Source organism: Micrasema longulum, unplaced genomic scaffold (assembly GCF_059751315.1).
Source record: "Micrasema longulum isolate JH-2025_06_02 unplaced genomic scaffold, ASM5975131v1 h1tg000978l, whole genome shotgun sequence".
NCBI classification, from domain to species: Eukaryota; Metazoa; Arthropoda; class Insecta; order Trichoptera; family Brachycentridae; genus Micrasema; species Micrasema longulum.
In genome coordinates, this window is record NW_028278168.1 from 89,817 (window position 1) to 112,771 (window position 22,955).

Genomic DNA, 22,955 nt, shown 5'->3' on the forward strand with positions numbered 1-22,955 from the left:
AACATTATAATAAATTAAGTATGTTCAAAACATTTGTAGTTTTATACTTATTTTGTAAACATTTTTTTTCATAAGTCCTTTCCTATATTAATTCACCCATAAGGATTTATCAAATCTCTGTTTTGGTCTGGTATATTTAATTATCTAAAACATTATCCACTGTGCGTGTACCTACTGACTTAAATCAATACGTAATTTAATATTTTTGCTTCTTTTACATTGTATTTATTGGAAAACATTCAATGTAAAAGTTTTTAAAAAGGAGAGCAAGAGATATTAATAATTTGGTTGAAAAACTGGCCCCTACCGATCACGCCAATATCACGCATTTCTTTTGTTTATTTGGAGGATCTTCTAAAAATGTGTTCACTTTAGTTATATCTACATTGATCTATGAAAGAAAATATGTTTTTTTTGTTGTTTTATATGGTAGAATTGACTCTACACTATTAAATATTTTACTGGAATAAAAAACATTATTATTATTTTAATTATCTAATTACTATTCACCATAGAGCTATTCACTAATATTTAATCAAATGTTTGACCACTAATTATACACAAAATATTAATAATAATGATTATGTTGATTCAAATATAAGTACCTACATATTATTAATGAGACCTCCCCCGCAACAAAGCTGTATGATAATAACATATATTATATTATTTCATTTTTGACTAAACTGTCGAAAAATTAAAAAACGTTAACAAGACAGTTATTGATAGTCCCCTTGTTTTCTGTAATATTGTTTTGATCTCATTTAACATTTGTAAATATTATATGTTTCTGACTTATATTACCAAGAATGGTAAAAGCCATAATAAATTAAATTAAAAAATAGTCCGGCCAAGTCCGACGTTCGGCGCCACAAGCAAATTTTATCGCCCGGCAAATTCAAGTGAAAATCTACAAAATCTTATGACTTATATACATAATTTAAACATTGAAATAATGTGGACTTCCAAATTAAAATCCAACTCTTTTCCTCAATATGCTGAAAAGTAAATAAGAATGTGAATTTGAATTTATGAGCCAGGAAAAAGTGATAAGTTATTTTAAAAATAGCTCATTTCTCATTTTACTTTGTGTCAATCGTATGTATCAGTACGAGATGTAGGCACGTGCAAATTTTCTATTTTTATCTTCAACTGTTAGGGTTATGCAGCTAAAACAATCTAAAATTTCATACGGTACCAGTTACTAGTGTTTTGAAAACGTTCATCCGGTCGTCAGCGTTGTCTTGAATAGTATCTATTAGGATAAATATAAGGTATGTAAAATAGTGCTGTAGTTTGTTAATAAGATAATATTGTTGAAATACATAAACAATATCGCTTTATTTACACGATAAACTACTGACCTAAGACTGGATTTACCTAGAACATTGCATAACACAATATTTCAAGTGGAGTATTCGTTGTTTGTGTTCTCCGATAGTAAAACGTACGGCGGAAGGTGACGTCTCGTTGACAGCGTAGCAAATATAATATTGAAACAATTCATTGTTACGCTGTCGCTCCTCTTTTCAATTTATGATTGTGACCCTTCAATTAATGATAATTGATATTGTTTGTGTGTGATATAATATTTTTATCTGTGTTGAGCACAGCCTAAAAATGTCAGTGAAGCGGTTGATAAGCGCCCGCTCTCTGCACTGGGCCCGCGCAGCCGATTCTACAAACGTGGGAAAGGTGTCGAAGGCGGCTGACGTCCACATCAATATTACATCGAGAACCATGGCTACCGAAAAAAAGTGTGTTAACATGGATGATATTAACCCAAATCTTAAAATTATGGAGTATGCGGTCAGAGGACCTCTCGTCATCAGGGCGGGAGAGATTGAAAAGGAATTATCAAAGGTACGTACAGTAATGAAAATAATCGATGTCGGCGCGGTCCGGCTTTCTTTATCTAACGCTCAATTGTTTTGACCCCGTAGCAATTTAATCATACTTTGAAATTTACTGGCCAAAGTTACCCAATTAATGTCTGCACAGTGTAGTTTTCTAATTTTAACGTGACATTTACTAATAGCTGTTCAAAATCAAATCGAGTATGCGATCAATTCGTTGTGTATTTTATTGACTTTTTAAATACCGCTTCAAATATTTGCTCGCACGTTTTCTTGACACATCTGTTTATATATATTTACAAGATTTAGTACCTAGAACAATTATAATAATATTTTTATTTGACTTACTTTAACAGGGAGCAGCTAAGCCTTTCAGTGAAGTAATTAAGGCCAACATTGGAGACTGCCATGCCATGGGGCAAGTACCCATGACATTTATCCGACAGGTGAGAACGCCTTTAAACTTATGATAACAATGTATACTCCTATCTCATTTTAATACTTCCAATGAACACGCACACTCAATCTAGATCATTTATCTTTACTATCAAGATGGACTCCAACTGGAAACAAAATCATAAGATAAAGTGTTGATGTACTTATTGAACACTCATCAATAATAATTTATGACATAGTATTTCAGCATTTTATAGTACCAATATTATATGCTCATTTTATGGATTCAAACAAAAGACTCATTAATATTAAAGCCAAATACAATAGTAGATATAACTGTATGGACATTCTGTTTTTTACATTTTGTTATATTTTTAAGAAGAATGCAATGTCGTGGCCATAGAATTACAATATACCAGAAGGCGCGTAGAACCAAGTTTGTATACATCTTACTGTGCCTAAAAGTCTCCCCCCCCCTTCTACCCGACAACCGCCTGCGCGCATGCTTGAAGTGGCCCCGTAATGTTGCCAGACCGTGAACAATACACACAAATATAAGATAATTATGTGATATGTTATTTTATATTTTACAAAAAAATATATTTTACTGACTGGACTATAAAAACAGGTACTTTTACTAGGCGAACGTAAAAAAAAAACATTAAATAATAATTTAATAATTATGTAAATTAATACCGTTTGATATTACACTAACGCTTATTAATAGAAAGCCGGGTAAAAAATTCGACTACCCTAGCAATACTAACAAAATGTCCACGTACTGACGTACTTTTATTTAACAATATAACAATCTGACAGATGGTAAAATAATTGAATTCTTAAATTATATTACTTGTGAATTCGCTTTTTATACATGAAATGTGATCTTACCGTATTCCCCTTTAATCAAAGCAGTATTTTGACACTTGCAAACGACACAACACGGCATAATTGAATTTAAATCGGCAGTTGGCTACTAAGAGACGTCTACAGAGTACCTAACGGCCAAAACGTAAAACTACTCATTTGTGAGTAGTTTAGTCGGATTCAGTTTGATGCGGTTTCTGGACTATTCTAATTCTATGGCTGTGGTTGGAAATATTGAAAAATTAGTGCCCCATACACCCTTAATCCTTCAATTTTAAATTTTAGATCATATTTATTGTAAAATGATCGCATAGGATTGGTATCCCCAATACTTTTTATTAATGAACTTTCTTTATATTTACTTGTATACATGACACTGTAATTTCTAGGAAAAATACCCACAGGATAGTAGGTATTATAATTAACAAAATGGTTGGTTGTTGAGAGTTTGAATGTTATGTTATTATATATTATCATAGTGTCTACATGTCCACTGAGGATAACCAGTTTAAATTAACATTAATACAAACATGTTTCTGGTAAACTAGACAATATAAACATCTACATGTATATTCTTTGTATCTGAATATATCAAGTCAATGCAAAAAAATATAATCAAATAGGTTTTATAAAATACATGAAATAAGTATGTTTACACATTTTTTAACAACAAATTCACACAATAAATTAATTAATTCTGGAATGTGTCATTATCATATTTACTGTATTTCTTGTCTTCTTTATATTTACATTTTTTATTAGTCTTTTCTTTACATCTTATTGTTTTTAAATAACAATATATTTTTATTCAAAAGAAATATCTTTGAAAGTGTTGTAAAATTAGACTTACAAGTTGACAAACATACCAACAAATTATATATGTAATAATGGCAGATCACAGGTAAATATGAATGTAGATGATATTATTGTTAAAAAAAAAATACTACTAGGTTCAATGAATTGAAAATTTTAATAAAGTTGATTTTTTATCTAAAAAAGGCAAATAAAAAATAATTTCTACACATCATATAGTAAACAGTCTGCAGTATGTTTCAAAACACAAACATACTCTTCTCGGTTAATATTATTATAATCAAATACCTCATCTTGTTTTTATATTTTAAAATTATTTTTACCTAGTTTTATTATAACTTACCGTAATTAAAAAATGCTTTATCACAGTTAAATCTCATATATTTATTATCCAATGTACAAATGATGATGTACGGAAAATGTATTTTTTAACCCTTTAACACATATTTTGTCTTGAATTACATCTTGTAAACTTAATAAAATATGTTCTTTTTTAAGATAATAAACCTATTACAATACTCTTGAGACATTAGACTTATTATTAATATGAAATATTAGAAAATAAATACCTTATTTCTGGTGGTGTATTTATGTACCACTTGGTCCTATAAAAAGTTAAAATGACCACATCAATTATTTTTTTTTAATTCATCGGTAAACATTTCAATTAACTTACGGAGAATGTGTTTGAAGCTTTTAGATATTGATTTGCCACTTCAAATTGATTTTAATTGAAATCACTCGATAAAACGTGACTACTGTATTATATTACTATGGTACATTGTAGATGTTTACAGGCGGCCCTCGACATTCGCACATTCTTCTTTCACACAATTCGCTATTAGGCACATTAAAAAATAAAGTTTTTTATTTGAATTTATTGTAACAGAGAGGGAAAACATTATTGAGAAGGAAATATGGAAGTCTAGGCATTTACAGGGCTTATGAGCTGTCATTGGCTGGTTTAAGTGGCCACTTTACACACTGTGTAACATTCACCATTCTGCCCATGTTTTTTACAGGTTTTTATTATTAGTGCAAAAATTGTTCGCCTCTGCAGTTGGTCTTTAAAGTAATGTTAAACATCAAACAGATTTAGTCTTGCGTTGGACGTGTGTCAATGCGTTGTGTGTTTTGTCCATTTATTTGGGAATATTTAAATATTTCGCCCTTATATATTTACAAATATGAGTAAAAAACGGAAAAACTGCAGTGCTGATACGAATAAATAAAAATCACTCATAAACTAAATATGATTCAGACAAAGATAATTAGATGTTCTTATGGTGATGAATCATTTCTCTGATCAGCTATTCGTACAACATAAACAGGTCCACGGAATGTTAAATTTTGAAAAACAAGAATTAAATTAATGCATTCCTTCAAAATTGTAGAAACGTATCTTCAAAGATAGTTTCCAAAAAACACGGTATAGTGATAGATGAAATGGAGTCATCATGGATTGATGACAAATTTTCGACTATCACGGAAGAATGTGATCCCAATGCAGAATGTATATCTTAAGTACGTAGGGCGATTAAGAAAGACATAGCATGTTATTAAGAAAAAATGGGTGGTATTCAACTAACTCGAGACAAATTTATAAAGAAACCACCTGGAAAACACTTAAACGCGCCTCATTAACTTAATAGGGAAATATCACATACTACGAATTCTGATAAAAATAAATTAAATGGATTTAGAAAAATTAATTGTATTTTCAAAATCAATATGGATATTGTGGAGAAATGTTTTCATACATACCTTTTAAAAATATGTCCTTGTGTCCTCTTGTTCTGTTCATTTGGAAAAAACGGACACAACTTATGTCAACACCTAATACTAAAATGGATGAAGAATACAGTTCTACGTATGGAATAGAACCAGAATCCTAGACAAGTGTTTTCGACTCGATGATTACTCTCGGGCAAAAATCCTGAAAAAAATCGACCGGAGAAAATAGTTCACTTTCATACTTGAAGTCCTAGGATAGTTGACGTGAAATATTTGTTTATATAGTGGTTTTACACTGCAGTATTTCACTATAACAGATATTTGAGATATGTTTTATTTATTTTACCAATGCAGGACCCCATACATCATTAGGTGCGGATAACGATTTGATGATGTATTAAAATGACTGTTTCTTTTAGGTTCTCGCCATAGTATCGTATCCTGAAGTTCTTCTCAAGGATTCCCATTTCCCCGACGATGTTAAGGCAAAAGCAAGCGCCATTCTTAAGGGATGCAGGTAATATGTTTACCTTTATTTACTCATGTTTACAAATTATTTTACACACTCGTATCCCGATTTGCTAAAGAAAAATCGATTTTGTCAGGAAAGTATTATGTAGATTTCTCCTGCGTGTATAAAAGATTGTCCGCTTTATAGTGTAATAGTCAGCGCATTTACCTACCGTGCAAGAGGTCTCGGGTTTGACTCCCGACATGGTAGACATGAAATATTTATTTAAAAAGCTATTTTTGCACTACAATATTTCATAGTCCCTGGACTATCACCTGAGGCGTAAGACTGATTGTCTTGCCCTTATATTACAAAAAATTATCAAGGTACAATGTGATTGGTGTACCAATACAGTGCCCTATGCACCATTGGGTCTGGAGAGGGAATGATGATGATAAAAAATATTGTTATCGGAATATAGATCTCTAGTGATAAATTACAATTATGAATTTTATGGATTATATGAACCTACTATCACATAGTAACGTTGCTCAATTAGGACTATGACAGTTTAAATTGACCTCAGATTCAATGTCAATATGTTGTGTATGTGTATTGCCACAATGGTGATATGTGCATAAATATGTATGTATCATAATATATACATTTTGAAAATATCAATCATATTTAATTTTTTTAAACTTAAAAAATAATTAACATTTGACTATGTGTACTGGCATTACTAAAATAATTCTACATCTATTTTTTTACAAATAGCTTAAGAGTTATTTAACCCAATTTCAAAACAACAGTCATTGCAAGGAGTAAATGGAATTAAGATAAATTAAACATTTTTGTAACCTTATAAATCATATTTTATATTTACATAATGCGTAAAAAAACAGAAATAATTAATAAATGTATACTATTAAGAAATACCTATAATGAAATTTAAATAAATACCATTTAAATTTGGTGAAAATAGCTTCTTCAGATGACAGAATTTGGAATGCAAACACGGTAGTTTATTTATGGTAAAAGATTTGTTCGCAGTAAACCCAACTAATCAAAAAAATATGTTACTAAAAATGATTCACTAAATCAATTCCAAAAAAGAAAAATATGAATATGGTCAGCACTTAGCAAATAATTGTCAAAGTTCATGTTGTTTTAAAACAGCTCTCTTTGAAAAAGGGTTAAATAACATAAACTGCATTAAAGAAAATTGTCGAAGCATTATATCTAGTTCACATAAAATGAGTTTCTATCAGGTCGTTCAATAGTGCCTTGGGGTATCAGTATTATGATATGTGGCAGTAATAAACCTGTTTTCTGTATTACAGCGGTAAAAGCAAAAAATATTTTTAGATATTATGTTTTATAATAATAAAGAAATATAGTACTTCAAAAGTTACACACAGCTTAAATAAACAGGCATTATGTTTGTTATTCATGGTGACTTCTTGCATTGTATTCACTGCTTTAATCACTGCACATCTTATAATAATAATAAAATATAAGCTTGAATATTCAATTTTATCACTATAAATATACTTTTTAATGTGAGAACACTGAATAATAGAACATTTTTATAGTAAAAAATATTAAAAATAACATTTTAAAAGTAGAATATTAGAGTTTAATTCAATTTATATTATGGTTATTTATGTAAATTATGTTTTTTTTCTTATAATCCAATATTTAGAAAAGGTGTTTGTCCATATATTATATATGTTGTAACTGACAGCATCATAAAATTCTAAAAAATAAATTGCCAAGTCAGATTGTCGAAGAAAAGAAAATGTAAATTTCGTTAGTGTTGCCAGGGTAGTAAATTTTTTTACCCTACTTTGCTCATCTAATGAGAGAACTAATGAAAATCGGACCTTGAATTAAACAACTCTGTGGTGGACATTATTAGACCGACATTATCTTTAAAACATCAAATATTATTTAACATGATATAAAAATATGTTTTATATTTTAAGTTCAAAGTTCATTTATTCCATTACTCTTATTAAAAGACCCTTTACGTATCTACTCTGTTGTGTCAATTCTATATTTCCGTGTGCACAATAAAATTTTAGAGAAATTAACAGATTGCTTTTTTTAACCTTACATTTGTGTTATGATTATTTTTTTTCCCATCGTGCAACATTACGCGGCGACATAACGAATGCGCTCGGCGAAAGTGGGGGGATTTTGGACATTCCGATTCAGTCCGATATATTCAAATATGATTCTACGCTCCTTCTGGACTATTCTTAATTCTTTATTAGTTTTTATAGCTTTTAAAAGTTAATGCTTTTCTGCTTCAGTTTTCACAGAGCATATAAATTGACTACTTCAGTTTAGTAAAATGTAGATACTGTACTTGGTTACAAAACCATATTGCGTATCACGCAATTAACACTATAGTGTTATTTCATGATATTCTATTTACCGCATCTAAACAGTGGCTCAATACATATCGCCGGTGGAAAGGGTGTGAGATCTCAGTTTTGCTTCTAACAAAACATTTAAACTCAATATGTCATTATGTATATAAAATATTCTTGATTAATCATTCTGTTCCTTTAGAATAGCACTCGGTGTAGTATTAATGTCCACGGGTATAAGCGAATTTACGATTATGTACTGATTTTATTTATTATGTTGTACATACATTTATTAGGGACAGAGACACAGTTTATAGCGATACAATCAGGAACGACCCATGCCTGTGAACTTGCCCCGACTCGCTAGAAAATTCATGTTGAGTCGGGGCACTTTTAATGCATACGTGCACACATTTATATTGTGTATATTTGCACATACATATTCATATTATATTTAATACATACATATTCACATACAAATCGGGTTGTGGTCCCGTGGCTAGTGTTGCGGACTCACGGGCCGGAGGTCTGAGGTTCAAACCCCACTCTACCCCAACTTGATTTCTGTTTTCTAATAGTGAGTTATTTACAACTCGTTGAAAATGGCCACCAAAATTGAAATATTAGGGTAAATTATAAAAACGCTAATATTTCTTTTTTTATTAAAAAAAAAAAAAAAGTTTATACATATACTACATATCATTAATATATTATATTACCCATTACATTTTACATTTATATTTATACATACGTATTGGAAAATCCTTTTTTGTCAACATTATTTATTTTATTTATAAAAACTTCAAGCAAAAAATACATGCACTTTAGCTGGATTATTTCCAAAAGCAGTATCATCCAGCCAACCAAAAAACAGACTAGTTTAAAAAAATATATTTGTTCATAATTATCAAGTCATTTGCACTTTTCGTATTTATTTCATGAGGTATTTTACTTGTAAGTTAAATTTCACTAAAATCAAGATAAAAAATACATGGCTTTAATTGGACGTAGTTATGCAGAAAGCGTTCAACCCTCAAAATCATAAAAAAGGTTTAATGCCGGTTTCAATAGCATACTACGATATCTTTATGTGCTAGAAACTTAAAAAATAATTTAAAAAGGGCCACAGAAAACACTCAAATCACTTTGACGTTTTTAAAACTTAATATTAACAGTGCTAGCTGTTATGTGGGTTAGAAATTTCTTTGACTGGCAAAAAAGGATATCACTAGGAGCTTGGACGTTTTCAGCACAAAAAGATATCGTACTATGCTATCGAAACTGGCATTACTCATTTTTAGCATTTTGACGGTTGGACGCTTTCTGCATAACTATATCCAATTAATACTGTGGCCTTATTCTGTAACTAATTCGCTTCGTAAATTCATTTGTATCGTATGGGAGAGAACGAGAGCGAAATATGATTTTTAATGCGTTAGAGTGAGATAGATATTTGATGAATGAACGAACTTATGAAACGAAATTGTGACAGAATAAGCGTGCTGCTCAAACAATGCATATTTAATGTTATAATTAAATATTTTTCTTAGCAATGCGAATAGAAGTGTTTTTTATAATTTGCACAACCCATTAAAACCGTATTAAAAAAAAATATTCAAGACTTAGCGTGGCATTTTTTTTTGCTTATTAAAAAGGGGAAGAAAACCTATTACTTTTTTTTAAGGAATAACTCGCTAAGTCTCTATTTTAGAGGCTTGTCAGCAAGTGGGAAAGAGGGGATATGTAAGGAGGTTATGAAAATACAACACAACAACCAGACCAATTGAGGAAATAATCATTCTTGGATTTTTTTTTTGCAGCTGGTAGGAATCGAACTCTGAAAAGTGTCGCCGGTTTCACAGTTGGCCATCTAACCAACTGCGCCACGGGGCCTAAATGATAAATTTTAGTATTATTTATAAGGGAAAGACGTAGAAATCTTTTAGTAGTATAGAACGATATAAATAAATAAAAAATATGACAAAATTGGTTACATTTATAAATTTGTTTATAATTGTAGTTTTACAAATAAATAAAGTTGCTATGAGAGTGACTCGCAGTTTATACATTTGGATCTGGTTACTTCCTACGAGTCCGACTCGTTAATCTGTCGCAATAGGTTAAAATGAAGTAAGAAATGTATAATTATATTTGCATTAAATTATTTTCTAAAGTTATCTTTGTGTATCTCAATCAGCAGTTGGGTTTTCATCAAAGTTATTTATTACATTTAGTGAATATGTATGAAGGTTCCAATAAATGAAGGCATATTACTTAAAGTTGTTTTATTTTAACTAGCAAGATTTAGAAATATATTTTTATATAGCCTCAGTTTTAAGACTTTTTAGTTTTAAATAATAACGTTAATTTTATATATGAAAATTAGAAGAAATAAATACTCATTTAGCAAGTTTCAAACAGCTAATTAAAAAATAGAACCTATTGTCGAACTCTGTTTATCCAAACTCCAGCCATCCGGATTGTCAAATCAATATCCGGATCGTTATCAGGAAATAAAACCTCGAAATAAGGACCTCGTTGTTCGTAAACGAGTTTCTTCGTCATGTTTCAATAAGTTTTTTTATGTTATTCCAATTCGCTGTATTATTCGAAGGCAAGTGATCTTAGAGTAAATTTTTCCTTTTCTTTCAAAACATTGCCTTAATTTAATGGTTAATTCAATTACCAGATTTCTGCATATCCGGATAACATCTGGCACTCATTAATCTGGATAATTGTAGTTTTACTGTACTTATTTTATCAATTATTATTATTTTTTTTAATGGGATAGGTCCATAATATATATACGTTTGTGATTCATATCATTAATTGTAGTGCTTTCACACTTATAGATTACGCAGACAGGGTAATTCATAAATATAATATTTTGTATGAGTAAGAATGGTAGTTAAATTTTTATTTACATATTATTTTTAGCTAGCATAAAGAGTGAATAATATTTAAATATTTTGTTTTAGCCTATTTCCATGCCCGGCTGAATTTATACCCTCAAAATTTTTGTCTTTACTGGAGATAAGAATTTTTCCATTAAGTAATAATGTTTCTACATTTTTACCATCTTCATTATCGAAGGTAAAGCTTTGTGTGCAAAAAGTGATTGTAGATTGATCTTAACTCCGTTTTCATCATGGAGTCACGGATCGTCTTGTTTTAATATTATAATAATTGCAAAAAAAAAACATAAATTAAGCACAAAAGCTTCACATTTACTCATGCTATGTTTTTTTAAAACATAAATAAGTTCACAAATTTTACTAACCTAAAATACTGTTTGTTTCCTAACTCCTTACTGCATGTGTGATTATATAATATATTATTATATATTTTTTTATTGCGTCAAATGCATTGTGTTAATTAATTGTGTATTGAAATCCAAATAAATATCCAAGGAATGATGCAACACACTTCCACTAATCAAATTTTCAAATTCACCTTCAGAAAATTCTTTGTAACTGCTTAATGCTTTTTGTGATGCGGCTAAATTAATGTTGAGGATTGGTTAACAGGGTTAGCAATTATGCCACCGCACGGTGACATAATTAGCTTATTTGAAGGATCGATAAAACAGAAGATATCGTCGCAATATTAAATTCCGACCTTCATAAATAGTCGTAACATATAAATAATTTGTGTATTTTTTATGAGTGTTGTTTTTATTAGTTATTGAACATTGAACAGTGTTTACATAAACTTTGTGCAGATAACGCTCATTCAACAATCAACGCAGATAGGAAAAGTTTAGATTAGCTCGTAATAATTTGCTCTCCAGTGTTACAAAATGGCCTTGTGGATATGTTATTCATAGATTATAATTGTAATCAACAGTATCCCAATAATGAATACATACATTATGAAAGCTGTTATGTTTAATAGTATGATGCATGTACATCACCAGAAATTGAAATTTTTGAAGAACTTGCAAAATCGATCAGAGGCGACGGTTTTGACAATATGAACATTCAGAACATTCAGGTCGTTCAAGATTGATAGAAGATGAAATTGGCAAATTAGACTTGCTGGAAATGGATTCAGGCATTCAAACCAATTTCGAGGATAAGAACAGTGATGAAAATTGTAAAATAAAATATTCACTTTAACTTATAAGAAGCCCTAGCGAAAATTTTAGTATCACTTTTTTAAATGCAGACCCATCCGCTGAAAGAAGCCGAAAATTCCAAAGGGAGTTGACTTTCATACCAGAAAATCTGCAGTGAACAAGCAAGCAAACCAAAATCATAGACTTTTTAAAGATGGTTGAAAATGCAAATAATGATTTAAAAAAAACTTTTATTTTTAGTTTAGTATCGAGCAGTGATAAGGAAGACGATCATTAAATTAAGAATCAACAAATTGAATAAGTTATTTATTACTGCTTGACTAATAAATAAAATAATTTATTAAAAAAAACTGCTTTAAATATATTTGGAATCCATCTACCGTATTGTGGGGGGAAATTCCAATTTGCAGAACAAATCGATTCGATACATAGATGTTGATAGTGATTTGAACTTTTTGTTCTGACACTTAATCGATTTCTTTGATTTATTAAAGTAATTTAGTATGTTTACCTCTGTTTTCTTTTGTTTAGAATTCTATATAAGAATGTTTTCAATTCTGAATACGGTATGGGCATAATTCTGCATAGCTTAATACACATTTCTTGTACAAACTGTCCAATATTTTACCATGAAAACTTATTTTATGGAATTAAAATTGACATTTCGTGGATTTAATTTAGGAGTCAGCTAAGTAGAATATCAAGCTACCAATTTTTGCTAAATCGTATTGTTATATGCCAACTTGTAGATAATTAAATACTATATTATTAATATTTAGAGCATTAACTTTGTGGTCGAACATTTTACTAAATGTTATTAAATATTTGTGTATAACCACTTACCGAGTTTGACTTTTCTATGTCTACCAGTTTAGAGACGTGCCTATCTCTTCGTCAGAATATCAATTAAACCAACATGCAAAACCCACTATACGCCTTCACCATAGTTGTTGCACAAAAATATAAAACCAACATGCTATGCTTTTAGTAGGCAACTCTTACATGCACTAATTAGGTAATGAAAATGTTTGATGTTGCGGGAGAAATAGTTGAAAAAAGAGGTAGGGGATAAAGGGAGGGGTGTGAGTTTAATGGGTATGGTGACCGTTACAATGGAACATTGTTTATTGGGCTATATTGAAAGATTGTTTGATTATTGATCAAAGAAACATTATTTTTTAAAGCTTTCTTAATACGAAATATTTCCATATTATTTACTTTTAATACTTTATTATTTGTATGGAGGATTTTAACTCCTGTATCTTTATTAAAGTCGAGGTTAAAATTAATTAGGTGATTTGCGAAATCAGAGAAGTTGTTATTTTTTTACATTTTTTTTTTTGCACCACAACAGGCCAGGAGGCCTAATTACAGTGGTGAATTACATCACAGAGCACCCAGGCTTGAGAAAAATCACATTTTTAATTTTTTTGTTCTCACCGGGAATCGAACCCGGAACCCTCCGTGCGTGAGTCAATCGTCTTGACCACTTATTGTGAAGACATCTCGTGTGTTCTTTAACATGAATATCACAATTTCTTGATATTCTTTCAACGTAAATGAAGGACAAGAATTGCATTTTAATTGGTAAACACCTGAATTTAAGTCATTCATAATAAACCTTTATTATTAAGCAATAATTTACCTATATTGTTATTTGTATAAAAGGCAGGTTTGACATTATTTGGTAAAAATTTGGATACATTTGTGGATATAATATTTATGTAAAGAATTCTTCTTATTATCATTATTATAATTACTGTTAACATGATATAAAAATTGTTTTTTTTCTTTGGTTTTCTATTTAAAAGAGTATTTATCAAATCAATTGTGTATCTATTATTAATCGCAATATGTTTCATTAAATTTAAACACAGCTCTTCTTAAAAACTCAACACAGCTATAATTTATATTTTAACCTTAAGTAAAATAAAATACATAATGTTACATTCAATTATAATTTATTTTGCGTACAAATAATGCGGTTGGTTTACAATAAAATACAAAATTGAGACACTAACAAGTTGTAAACAGGAATGCCGATGGAGGCAGAGAAGGCGAGTGACGTAATGCGCGCCCTTATATAGGTGCGTCGGTTATCTCGCGCAAAGACAATAATTTATAGTCAGCACTCTACGCTGGTCCCCACAAATAAAAATGAACTTCAAAAAAATTTTGAATTTTAAAATGCTCTTGCTCAAAATTTGTGATTTGATCAATAAATACACAACTGGTAAATTCAATTAAATTGTTTTGATGTTATTTCAGGGGTGGTTCAGTTGGATCATATTCCGACTCCCCGGGTATCGAGATAATAAGACACCATGTTGCAGAATACATCTCTAACCGTGATGGGCAACCCTGTGACTGGAACAATGTGATACTGTTTGCAGGCGCGTCTGATGCAATCAAATCCATACTCAAACTGCTCATTTGTGATGTAAATGGAAAGAAACCAGGTACCAAAATAAATATAATAACTAATTATTTTAATACGTGCTGCGGATGCCTCAGGAGAGCCTCTTCTTCACACCTGCGGGCTCCCGCCATCCTGGAAGGTCGTCGATGACGATCTTTTGGCTTTATTTGGCTGGACTAAAAGACACAGGGCACATCTCGAAAGCCTCTAATCTTTTTTTGTCTTTTTTTTAACAGGCCAGGAGGCCCAATTACAGTAGTGAATTACATCACATTACACTCAGACTTGAGAAAAATCATATTCAATTTTTATGTTCTCACCGGGAATTGAACCCGGAACTTTCCGTGTGCAAGTCAAGTGTCTTAACCGCTATGGAGGCCTATGTCTTTGAGATAGGCACCATTTAGGCATTAAGACACTCCATATTAGAGCTTGCGTTTCAGGTCTACATTCTTTCTACTTTAATCTACACACATTTATTATAATGTACAATTATTTCAGGTGTCTTGATCCCGATTCCACAATACCCACTGTACTCCGCTACGCTGGCTGAGTTCAACATTAATCAGATTGGATATTACTTAAACGAGGACAGGAACTGGAGTTTGGATATTGATGAACTGAGCAGATCTCTAACGGAGGCCAGGAAAACGTGCAATCCTCGAGCACTTGTGATCATCAACCCGGGGAACCCTACCGGACAGGTAACTGATATGACTAGATGTAGAACCCTGGACAGCGCCGGATCTAGCGCCATATCACTCATTGAAAAGGGACGGAAATATGCTTGTTTGTAAATTAATATGAGCATATTATTCTCCTCTCACTTGTAAGCAAATGTCTGGTTCTTTGTGCCAACTGAACCTATGGTATCTCCGGCTCTGACCCTGGACAATTGTTTTTCCCCCTATTGACTACTCTATTGAAAATCTCGAGGAAAGGAAATAAAATAGATATTAGTGTCCTGGTGAATATGCCCCGTGTTTGCTACATAGGTTGCTAGAGGTTTTGGGTTCAATTCCTGTCAAAATTGTCATTAAATATTTATTTGAAAATGTGTAAGACGATACAATAGGTGCACAAATTAATGTCCGTTGCGCTATGTAAGGCTGAGACCAGCATTATCGACAAAATCTGAATAAGAATAATATATATTCGCTGTGTTGGATTGTGGTCTTTTGGTGGTATTAAAGACTACTTCTTACATATTTTGTACTATTTTTATAATAATGAGAATTTATTTATTATTATGATTGTAGTTAAAACTATAGAATACACTGATAACTATGTTAGTGGAATCTATGTTTATATTTTACAAACCATGATTTTTCTCTACCTACAGGCAGATTAAGAATACAGTTCTGTATGTGCAATAGAACCAGAATCCTGGACGAGTGCTTTTGACTCAATGGCCACTCTTAAAGTAAAAATCTTGAATAAGGAAATCTAGCGGAGATAAGTCCGCCTCGTTGTGTAGTGGTTGACGCACACAATGCTCGTTGACGACCTGGATTCGATTCCTGGGAAGTTTGACACAAAATATAGTTTAGAAAGGTGAAAGGTGGTAGTTCATGTTCCTGGGTCTTCATGATCGATGTACCCCGCTTTAATGTACCAATACAGTGTCCTATGCATCATTAGGTGTGGACAGGGATATGATGATAATTTCATCAAATTTGTTTTATAAATAAACGTCACTGTGTGGCACTGAACTGTACTAATCAGAGGTCTAAGGTTTATTATTATATATTTTAATATCATGAATATTTTTACTTCAGAATTCTTCTATTAATTTAATGTGATTGATGTGTATTGTGTAAGTGATTATTTAATTTTTTTAAAATTATACTCATACTAATAATAAAATATATTTTTCTTTCTGCGATGTTTAAGGTTCTTTCTAAGGAAAACATTGAGGAAATTATCAAATTTGCATATAAAGAGAAACTGTTCTTACTCGCTGATGAAGTCTATCAAGATAATGTCTATGCAGAAGGATCCAAGTTCTACTCGTTTAAAAAGGTACAAAGTGTTCATTAATTACGTATTTTACAAAATCGTAATTTAAATATGCATACGTATAAATATTTTTTGTAAATCGTATTTTGGTATACTTGTATATTAATTTATAAAAAGTCCATATAAATCATGTTGATAGTTGCTCTAGATGTGACACTTCGTAACTGCAATATTTTGTCAATTTCAAGTTTTGATGTAAAAATGTCCATAAAGTAATTTTCCATCTTTCTGGTGGTACCTTGTATGTATAAGAGGCTTAAACTGACTGCCAGTGACCTCTTGTACCTAGCCTTGCTGACACTTTGTACAGTGGGCTTAATTGTCCAAAGAGTTTTTTTTTTTCTCTTGGAAGGTTGACTGGTTTGTATGTACAAGGTGTCACATCTAAAGCAACGATATGTTGCAGCCTGATTGTCATTTTAGGCAGAATACATATTGGCTAGCCAAAATCACAATCCGGCTGCGACATATATAAGGCCACTTGCTACTAAAGTGCTCATTTTATGTACTTATTACATTATTAAATTATTTTTAATTCAACAACATTAACACAATTATTTTCATTGGTTTACTTAATAAAAAATTACAAACCAGTAGATCTTAAAGGATGTAACAATATAACAAAATGAAATAATTAGTACTCCTTATACAAATAAAAAATAAACACAATATCCACACATACTTACAAAACCTGCAAAATTAACCGGCCTTACCCTCTGGAGTTTGAGGATGCATCGGTATATTTAATCTATAAATATACCAATGTATCCTCAAATACCTTGATGTATTTTTAAAAAATCTAAATAAAATTGATTTAGTAAAAAATTTCAACCAAAATAACAGTTAAATATCTTAGAATCTAGATTAATAAAATATTAAAACTATACAACTTAAGGTCAACCATTGCAGATAGCTTGGGTTTTACTGTATTGTTTATTCTCAGTGCCGTTTCAGATCCTTACGGAATTGGGGCCACCCTACTCCTCACTGGAGCTGGCCAGTTTCATGTCGTGCTCCAAGGGCTACATGGGAGAATGTGGGCTGCGCGGGGGCTACGTGGAGCTCATCAATATTTGTCCCCACGTGAGAGCTATCCTCATGAAGGCAATATCGGCCATGCTGTGCCCCACTGTACTGGGACAGACTGTCATGGATTGTGTGGTATGATTTTCATTGTGACAAAATTCTAGAAATTTGTGTGAATATCTACTAAATCAACTTTTTCCAGGAGACAAACTGTTCTTAAAATCAGATCCAATCCATTATTTACTCCGATTTGCGGCACTGTTCGTCTTCAGAAAGCTCGCCTCGTATTGGTCCCACCCATATCGTATGATTAGGGAACATCCAATAATAGTTATAGATGCCCCAATATAAAAATATTTTTTGTCAAAATTGTAATGCACACGGACTGACAATATATTAGTTACATTTTCCTCTTTTTCCTTTTCGTAAGTAAATAGCTAAAGTATAATCCAAAGCTTTATGAAAATCATTCCAATTGTCATACAGGGATAAATATCGTAAAACATTTGTGTTGCAAAAAATCTTTTGACTACCTTTGAATTTTAATAAAGAATTAATAATATATTTATTTTCAGATATCAATAACCTTTTATCCTATTTTTTTTCACATAAAAGCACATCGTTTCATGTGAATGTTTATACACATCACTTGTATTTATTTATTTGGGAATAAAGTTTAAAAAATGTTTTATAGGCATCTCCGCCGAAAAAAGGAGACCCATCTTATGAATTGTACGCCAAGGAAAAGGCGAATGTGCTCAATTCCCTACGGGTTCGTGCTAAACTGATTGCCGACACATTTAATTCCTTTGAAGGATTTAGCTGTAATCCTGTTCAGGTAAGGTTTTTAAATGATCCTTTAGCATCATTACCTTATTTTACAATAGGTCTAAAAACATCTAGAAGCTATGACTCGTCATCCATCGACTATTTATATAAACTTTAAAACTGACTACACTCCGAAAACAATTATCAATACCACAACAAGCAAGACTTGGTATCAAAACATGTTAATTTAGCATCCCGAAATTACGTCCCCGCAATTTGCGTTTTCCCACGATTTACATATAATTTTGTAAGTCCCAACTCAAGAGTCTGAAGTTAGTCTCTATCATTATTAATTATATCAACTTTTTTGTCGGAGAAATTTGTAATTTTAGTTGTGGTTTTAAAAACAATTTATTGTATTATGCGGACATTTTCTATCACCGCAATTTTCGCGTTTTTGACAGCTTACGAATCTGAAGTTAGTCTCTAGTCATGATACCAACTTGTTGGTCGGAAAAAAATTGCAATCCCCAACTGAAAACTGACAGCTCAAGAGTCTGAAGTTAGTCTCTATCATTATACCAACTTGTTAGTTTTTTTAATATTTTTTATTTATATAGTTATGTAAACGGTACGTGTTTTTTTTCTATTACTATATACTTTTATAATTTTTTAATTTTATAAATTTCCAAAAAATAGACTAGCTCTTGTGCTTGGAGAGTGACATACACTTATATTTATTTAGTCATTTGAAGTTAAATAATTTTGAATATACATCAGTTAAAATAGATGAAATTATTACCTCCATTTTTGTGTTTTTTTTTAGTAGTAATTTAAAGACAATTTGTGTATTTCTGCTTAACAGACATTTATTTCCTCCATTTTTGTGTTTTTTTGTTGTAATTTTAAATATGCGTATTGTGTTTTACAGACATTTATTATTTATAAATATGATATTTTAAAAAGTTGCAATTAAAAAATGGTCTGAACACTTCTCTATAAATTTTTTAATAAAAAAATATTTGCTAATTTTTTTTTTCAGTACTCACCCTCCTTTTACATTTTTTTTGCTGGTCCCTTAAAATCTTAATTTCGGGGTTTTACTGTATTTATTATAACATAACATTTCTGAAACCATTATTAGTTCTAGGTATTTTTCAACTTCGAGGTGGATAGGCTTAATTATTACTCCCAAAATTTGATATATTCTAAAAATTTAACTTTTTTATGCAGGGTGCTATGTACGCTTTTCCCCAAATAAAACTACCAACAAAGGTTATCGAAGCTGCCAAAAAGAAGGGAATGGCACCAGATGCTTACTACGCCTTTGAATTGCTTGAAAAGACTGGTTAGTAAATGTATATTTATTCTAATCACAATAAACTCATTTCCAATGGATGCACTCACAATTTCAGGTTAGGTCAGGCTTTCTTATATTTAGCTGTCGATTATAACGTAGCTAGGAGGCATGAGCACACCTGGCAGCCGCCCCCATGACAAGCCCCTAGCTACGACGCTGCCGATTTCATCTATACATAACTGGTAGTGTAAATAATTGTTAGAGTTTATAATGTTTACATCTCAATGAGTAATATTGATTAAATGAATGTCAATAAATTATTCTCAAAAAGTTATCTACTCTGAATTTTCGTAATTTGATTACATTATGTGTTATATTATCACCTAAAAATGTTAAATAAATTGTTTCCTTATGGTTTTGTGAATAAATTTATTACACTATGTACAACATTGGTTTTATCCTGTTGAAGGAATCTGCATAGTCCCCGGCAGTGGATTTGGTCAGAAGCCGGGTACTTATCACTTCCGTACAACCATCCTCCCGCAGACTGAGAAGCTCAAGGAAATGTTACAGAAGTTCTCCAAATTCCACCAAGAATTCATTAACCAGTACAAGTAATCGCCAGAACGGATTATTTTTGCCATTTTTGATAAATTTGCATTGTGAAGATCTTTTCTTAGAGATTTTATTATTAAGTAAGATATACACATTTCACAAAACACTTAATAAACATAATATTAGTTTTGAACATGATTCATACAAGTATCTGCAAGTTACAGTCACTGCCACCTTCATTTGAATGCAATTTATTGGTAATGGCCCGGTTAACACAATAAATAAAGAATATTGTTTAATGTAATTTATTCGGAACTGAATGTGTCTGTAGAATATACAAATTTGTTATTTAGTAGATTCAATGTTATGTATGTACTTTTAATGTATTATCAGGTTTTACATTAATTTATTGTTTTTTTTTAAATGAGAATATTTGTGTTTTGTGTTTGCAAAATTAGCATCCTTCCTGTGATTACTTTTTGTATACCTTTAACCATTCCATTTACCTAGTTTGCTTTATTTTAACAATTTCCTTTTAAAGTACCTTTTTACAAATATGAATATTGTTTTAAATGTTTTTGAATTTCTGTTGAATTTGATAAACCAATATTATTTGTCCAATCCCAGTGATTAGTAGGTAAAGTGACTTGTCTTACATTTCGACAATAACTTAAGCTTACTAAATAAGTCAGTGTAATTAATATATACCTTAGCTACTTATGTGTATAAATGCATTGGAACTAGAATGCGCTTTAACTAGTATTTAAATTTATGAAAACTAGACGGGAATCGTGTTTTATCGATAAAAATAATTGATAATAATAATTTAACTATAGATAACAAACTAATAATATCGTTTGTAAAAAGCTGTTGAGTTGAAATTAGTACCATGATTGCGAAATGCCATAATTTTTGTAATGAAATATTTATTTCCAGACAAAGGTAAAATGACCTGCTCAAATTATGTATTCATAATCTCATTTGCTGTTCATTTTTGGCAAAATTCAATTCCAATTTTGATTCTTTTAGTGTAATTTTTATTAATTTATAATTTAAATATATCTTAATTAAATACATCAAAATTAATATATTATAAAAAAAATAACCTGTGATTGGATTAAAATTGATAGCATTCCGTTTTATTTAAGACAAAAGTATTAAATTCCATTTATGTTACATTAAAAAAAAAAAAAATTGCTAATGTTATAATATAATATGTACAAACATAATATATATATGCCTACATATTATTATATGTATGCTGGGCATGCATAATTGGAAATGTTATTAAAAAATGTTGAAGCATCACTGTTTGTTTATTTTTTCTCCCCTTATCTAGTGTACTTACTCCAGGGCCAGGATTACAAAAGCTATCTACCTCGGTATGACTACCGCGACATGCCAATACATGTTTCAGGAAGATAAAACTATCGATGAAAAAAAAAATGAAATGGAAATATTTATTTTTCTTCTTCTTTTCCACATCTGCTCCTAAATGGAGCATGTGGTCATCGCTAGTTGCCTCCAGGAGACCCTATCGCCAACCAGCACTCTAGTCTCCTCCCACATCAACCCAGCGCCCCTTAGTTCCGCCAAATAAAGTTGAAAAATCGTCATCGACGGCTTTCCAGGACGGCGCGAGCCCGCAGCTTTAAAGAAGAGGTAACTTGGGTTTAGGCTCTCCTGAGGCATGCGCAGCACGTGAAAAGCCAGGTCCAATGCCGCATCCTTAAGATGCTTGTTATAGGAGGCTGCTGCGTCCATTCTCGGACTTTAATGTTAGTTACAAATTTGACCACGTTATACCTAATATTCTCCTCAAGCACTACCTCTCAAAACTCAGAAGTTTTGAGGTTTGGGTAAGGTGCCAAGATTCGCACCCATATAGGAGTACTGGCATTAACAAGAGTTAGATAATCGGCATTTCGTTTTGACTGAGTATAGACTAGAGTTCCAGATAAGATGTATCATGTTAAAAGTTGCTCCAGCAATTCCTAGGGGGATTGCGAGCTCTTTGTGCTGTGCTTCTATCCTCAGTTATGTGAACTCCCAAGTATTTAAAGCTGTCAACTTTCTCGACTTTTAATATTGCTATCTTATTTTAAACCAATTATTTATTTACTCACATAATAAGTTGTGTATTATCCAATTAGTTATTTGGGGTTCAATAGAATTATTATTTAATCTTTAATTATGTCACTTCGCACCTGTTCTAACAGAAGCAATATTACTGATGATTGAACTGTTCATTTACTGTATGCTTTACAGTTAGGTAAATATCTAAGTTAAGTGATA

General features: G+C 31.1%; 1 protein-coding gene across 2 annotated transcripts; it reads left to right on the forward strand.

Moving 5' to 3' along the window:
• The first annotated feature begins 843 nt into the window (after positions 1-843).
• On the forward strand, positions 844-21,469 carry LOC148277799 (alanine aminotransferase 1-like). Of its 2 annotated transcripts, XM_088232370.1 has the most exons (11): positions 844-1,274; positions 1,614-1,863; positions 2,213-2,302; positions 6,086-6,183; positions 14,842-15,032; positions 15,494-15,696; positions 16,886-17,014; positions 17,966-18,172; positions 18,732-18,875; positions 20,039-20,153; positions 20,575-21,469. In XM_088232370.1, the coding sequence occupies exons 2-11, from the start codon at positions 1,621-1,623 to the stop codon at positions 20,721-20,723; spliced, it is 1,569 nt and encodes a 522-aa protein (XP_088088496.1). In that variant the 5' UTR covers positions 844-1,274; positions 1,614-1,620; the 3' UTR covers positions 20,724-21,469. The 2 variants fall into 2 exon arrangements, with proteins under 2 accessions (XP_088088496.1, XP_088088497.1); XM_088232371.1 differs by lacking the exon at positions 844-1,274 and having other exon boundaries at positions 1,437-1,863.
• The last annotated feature ends 1,486 nt before the right edge of the window (positions 21,470-22,955 follow it).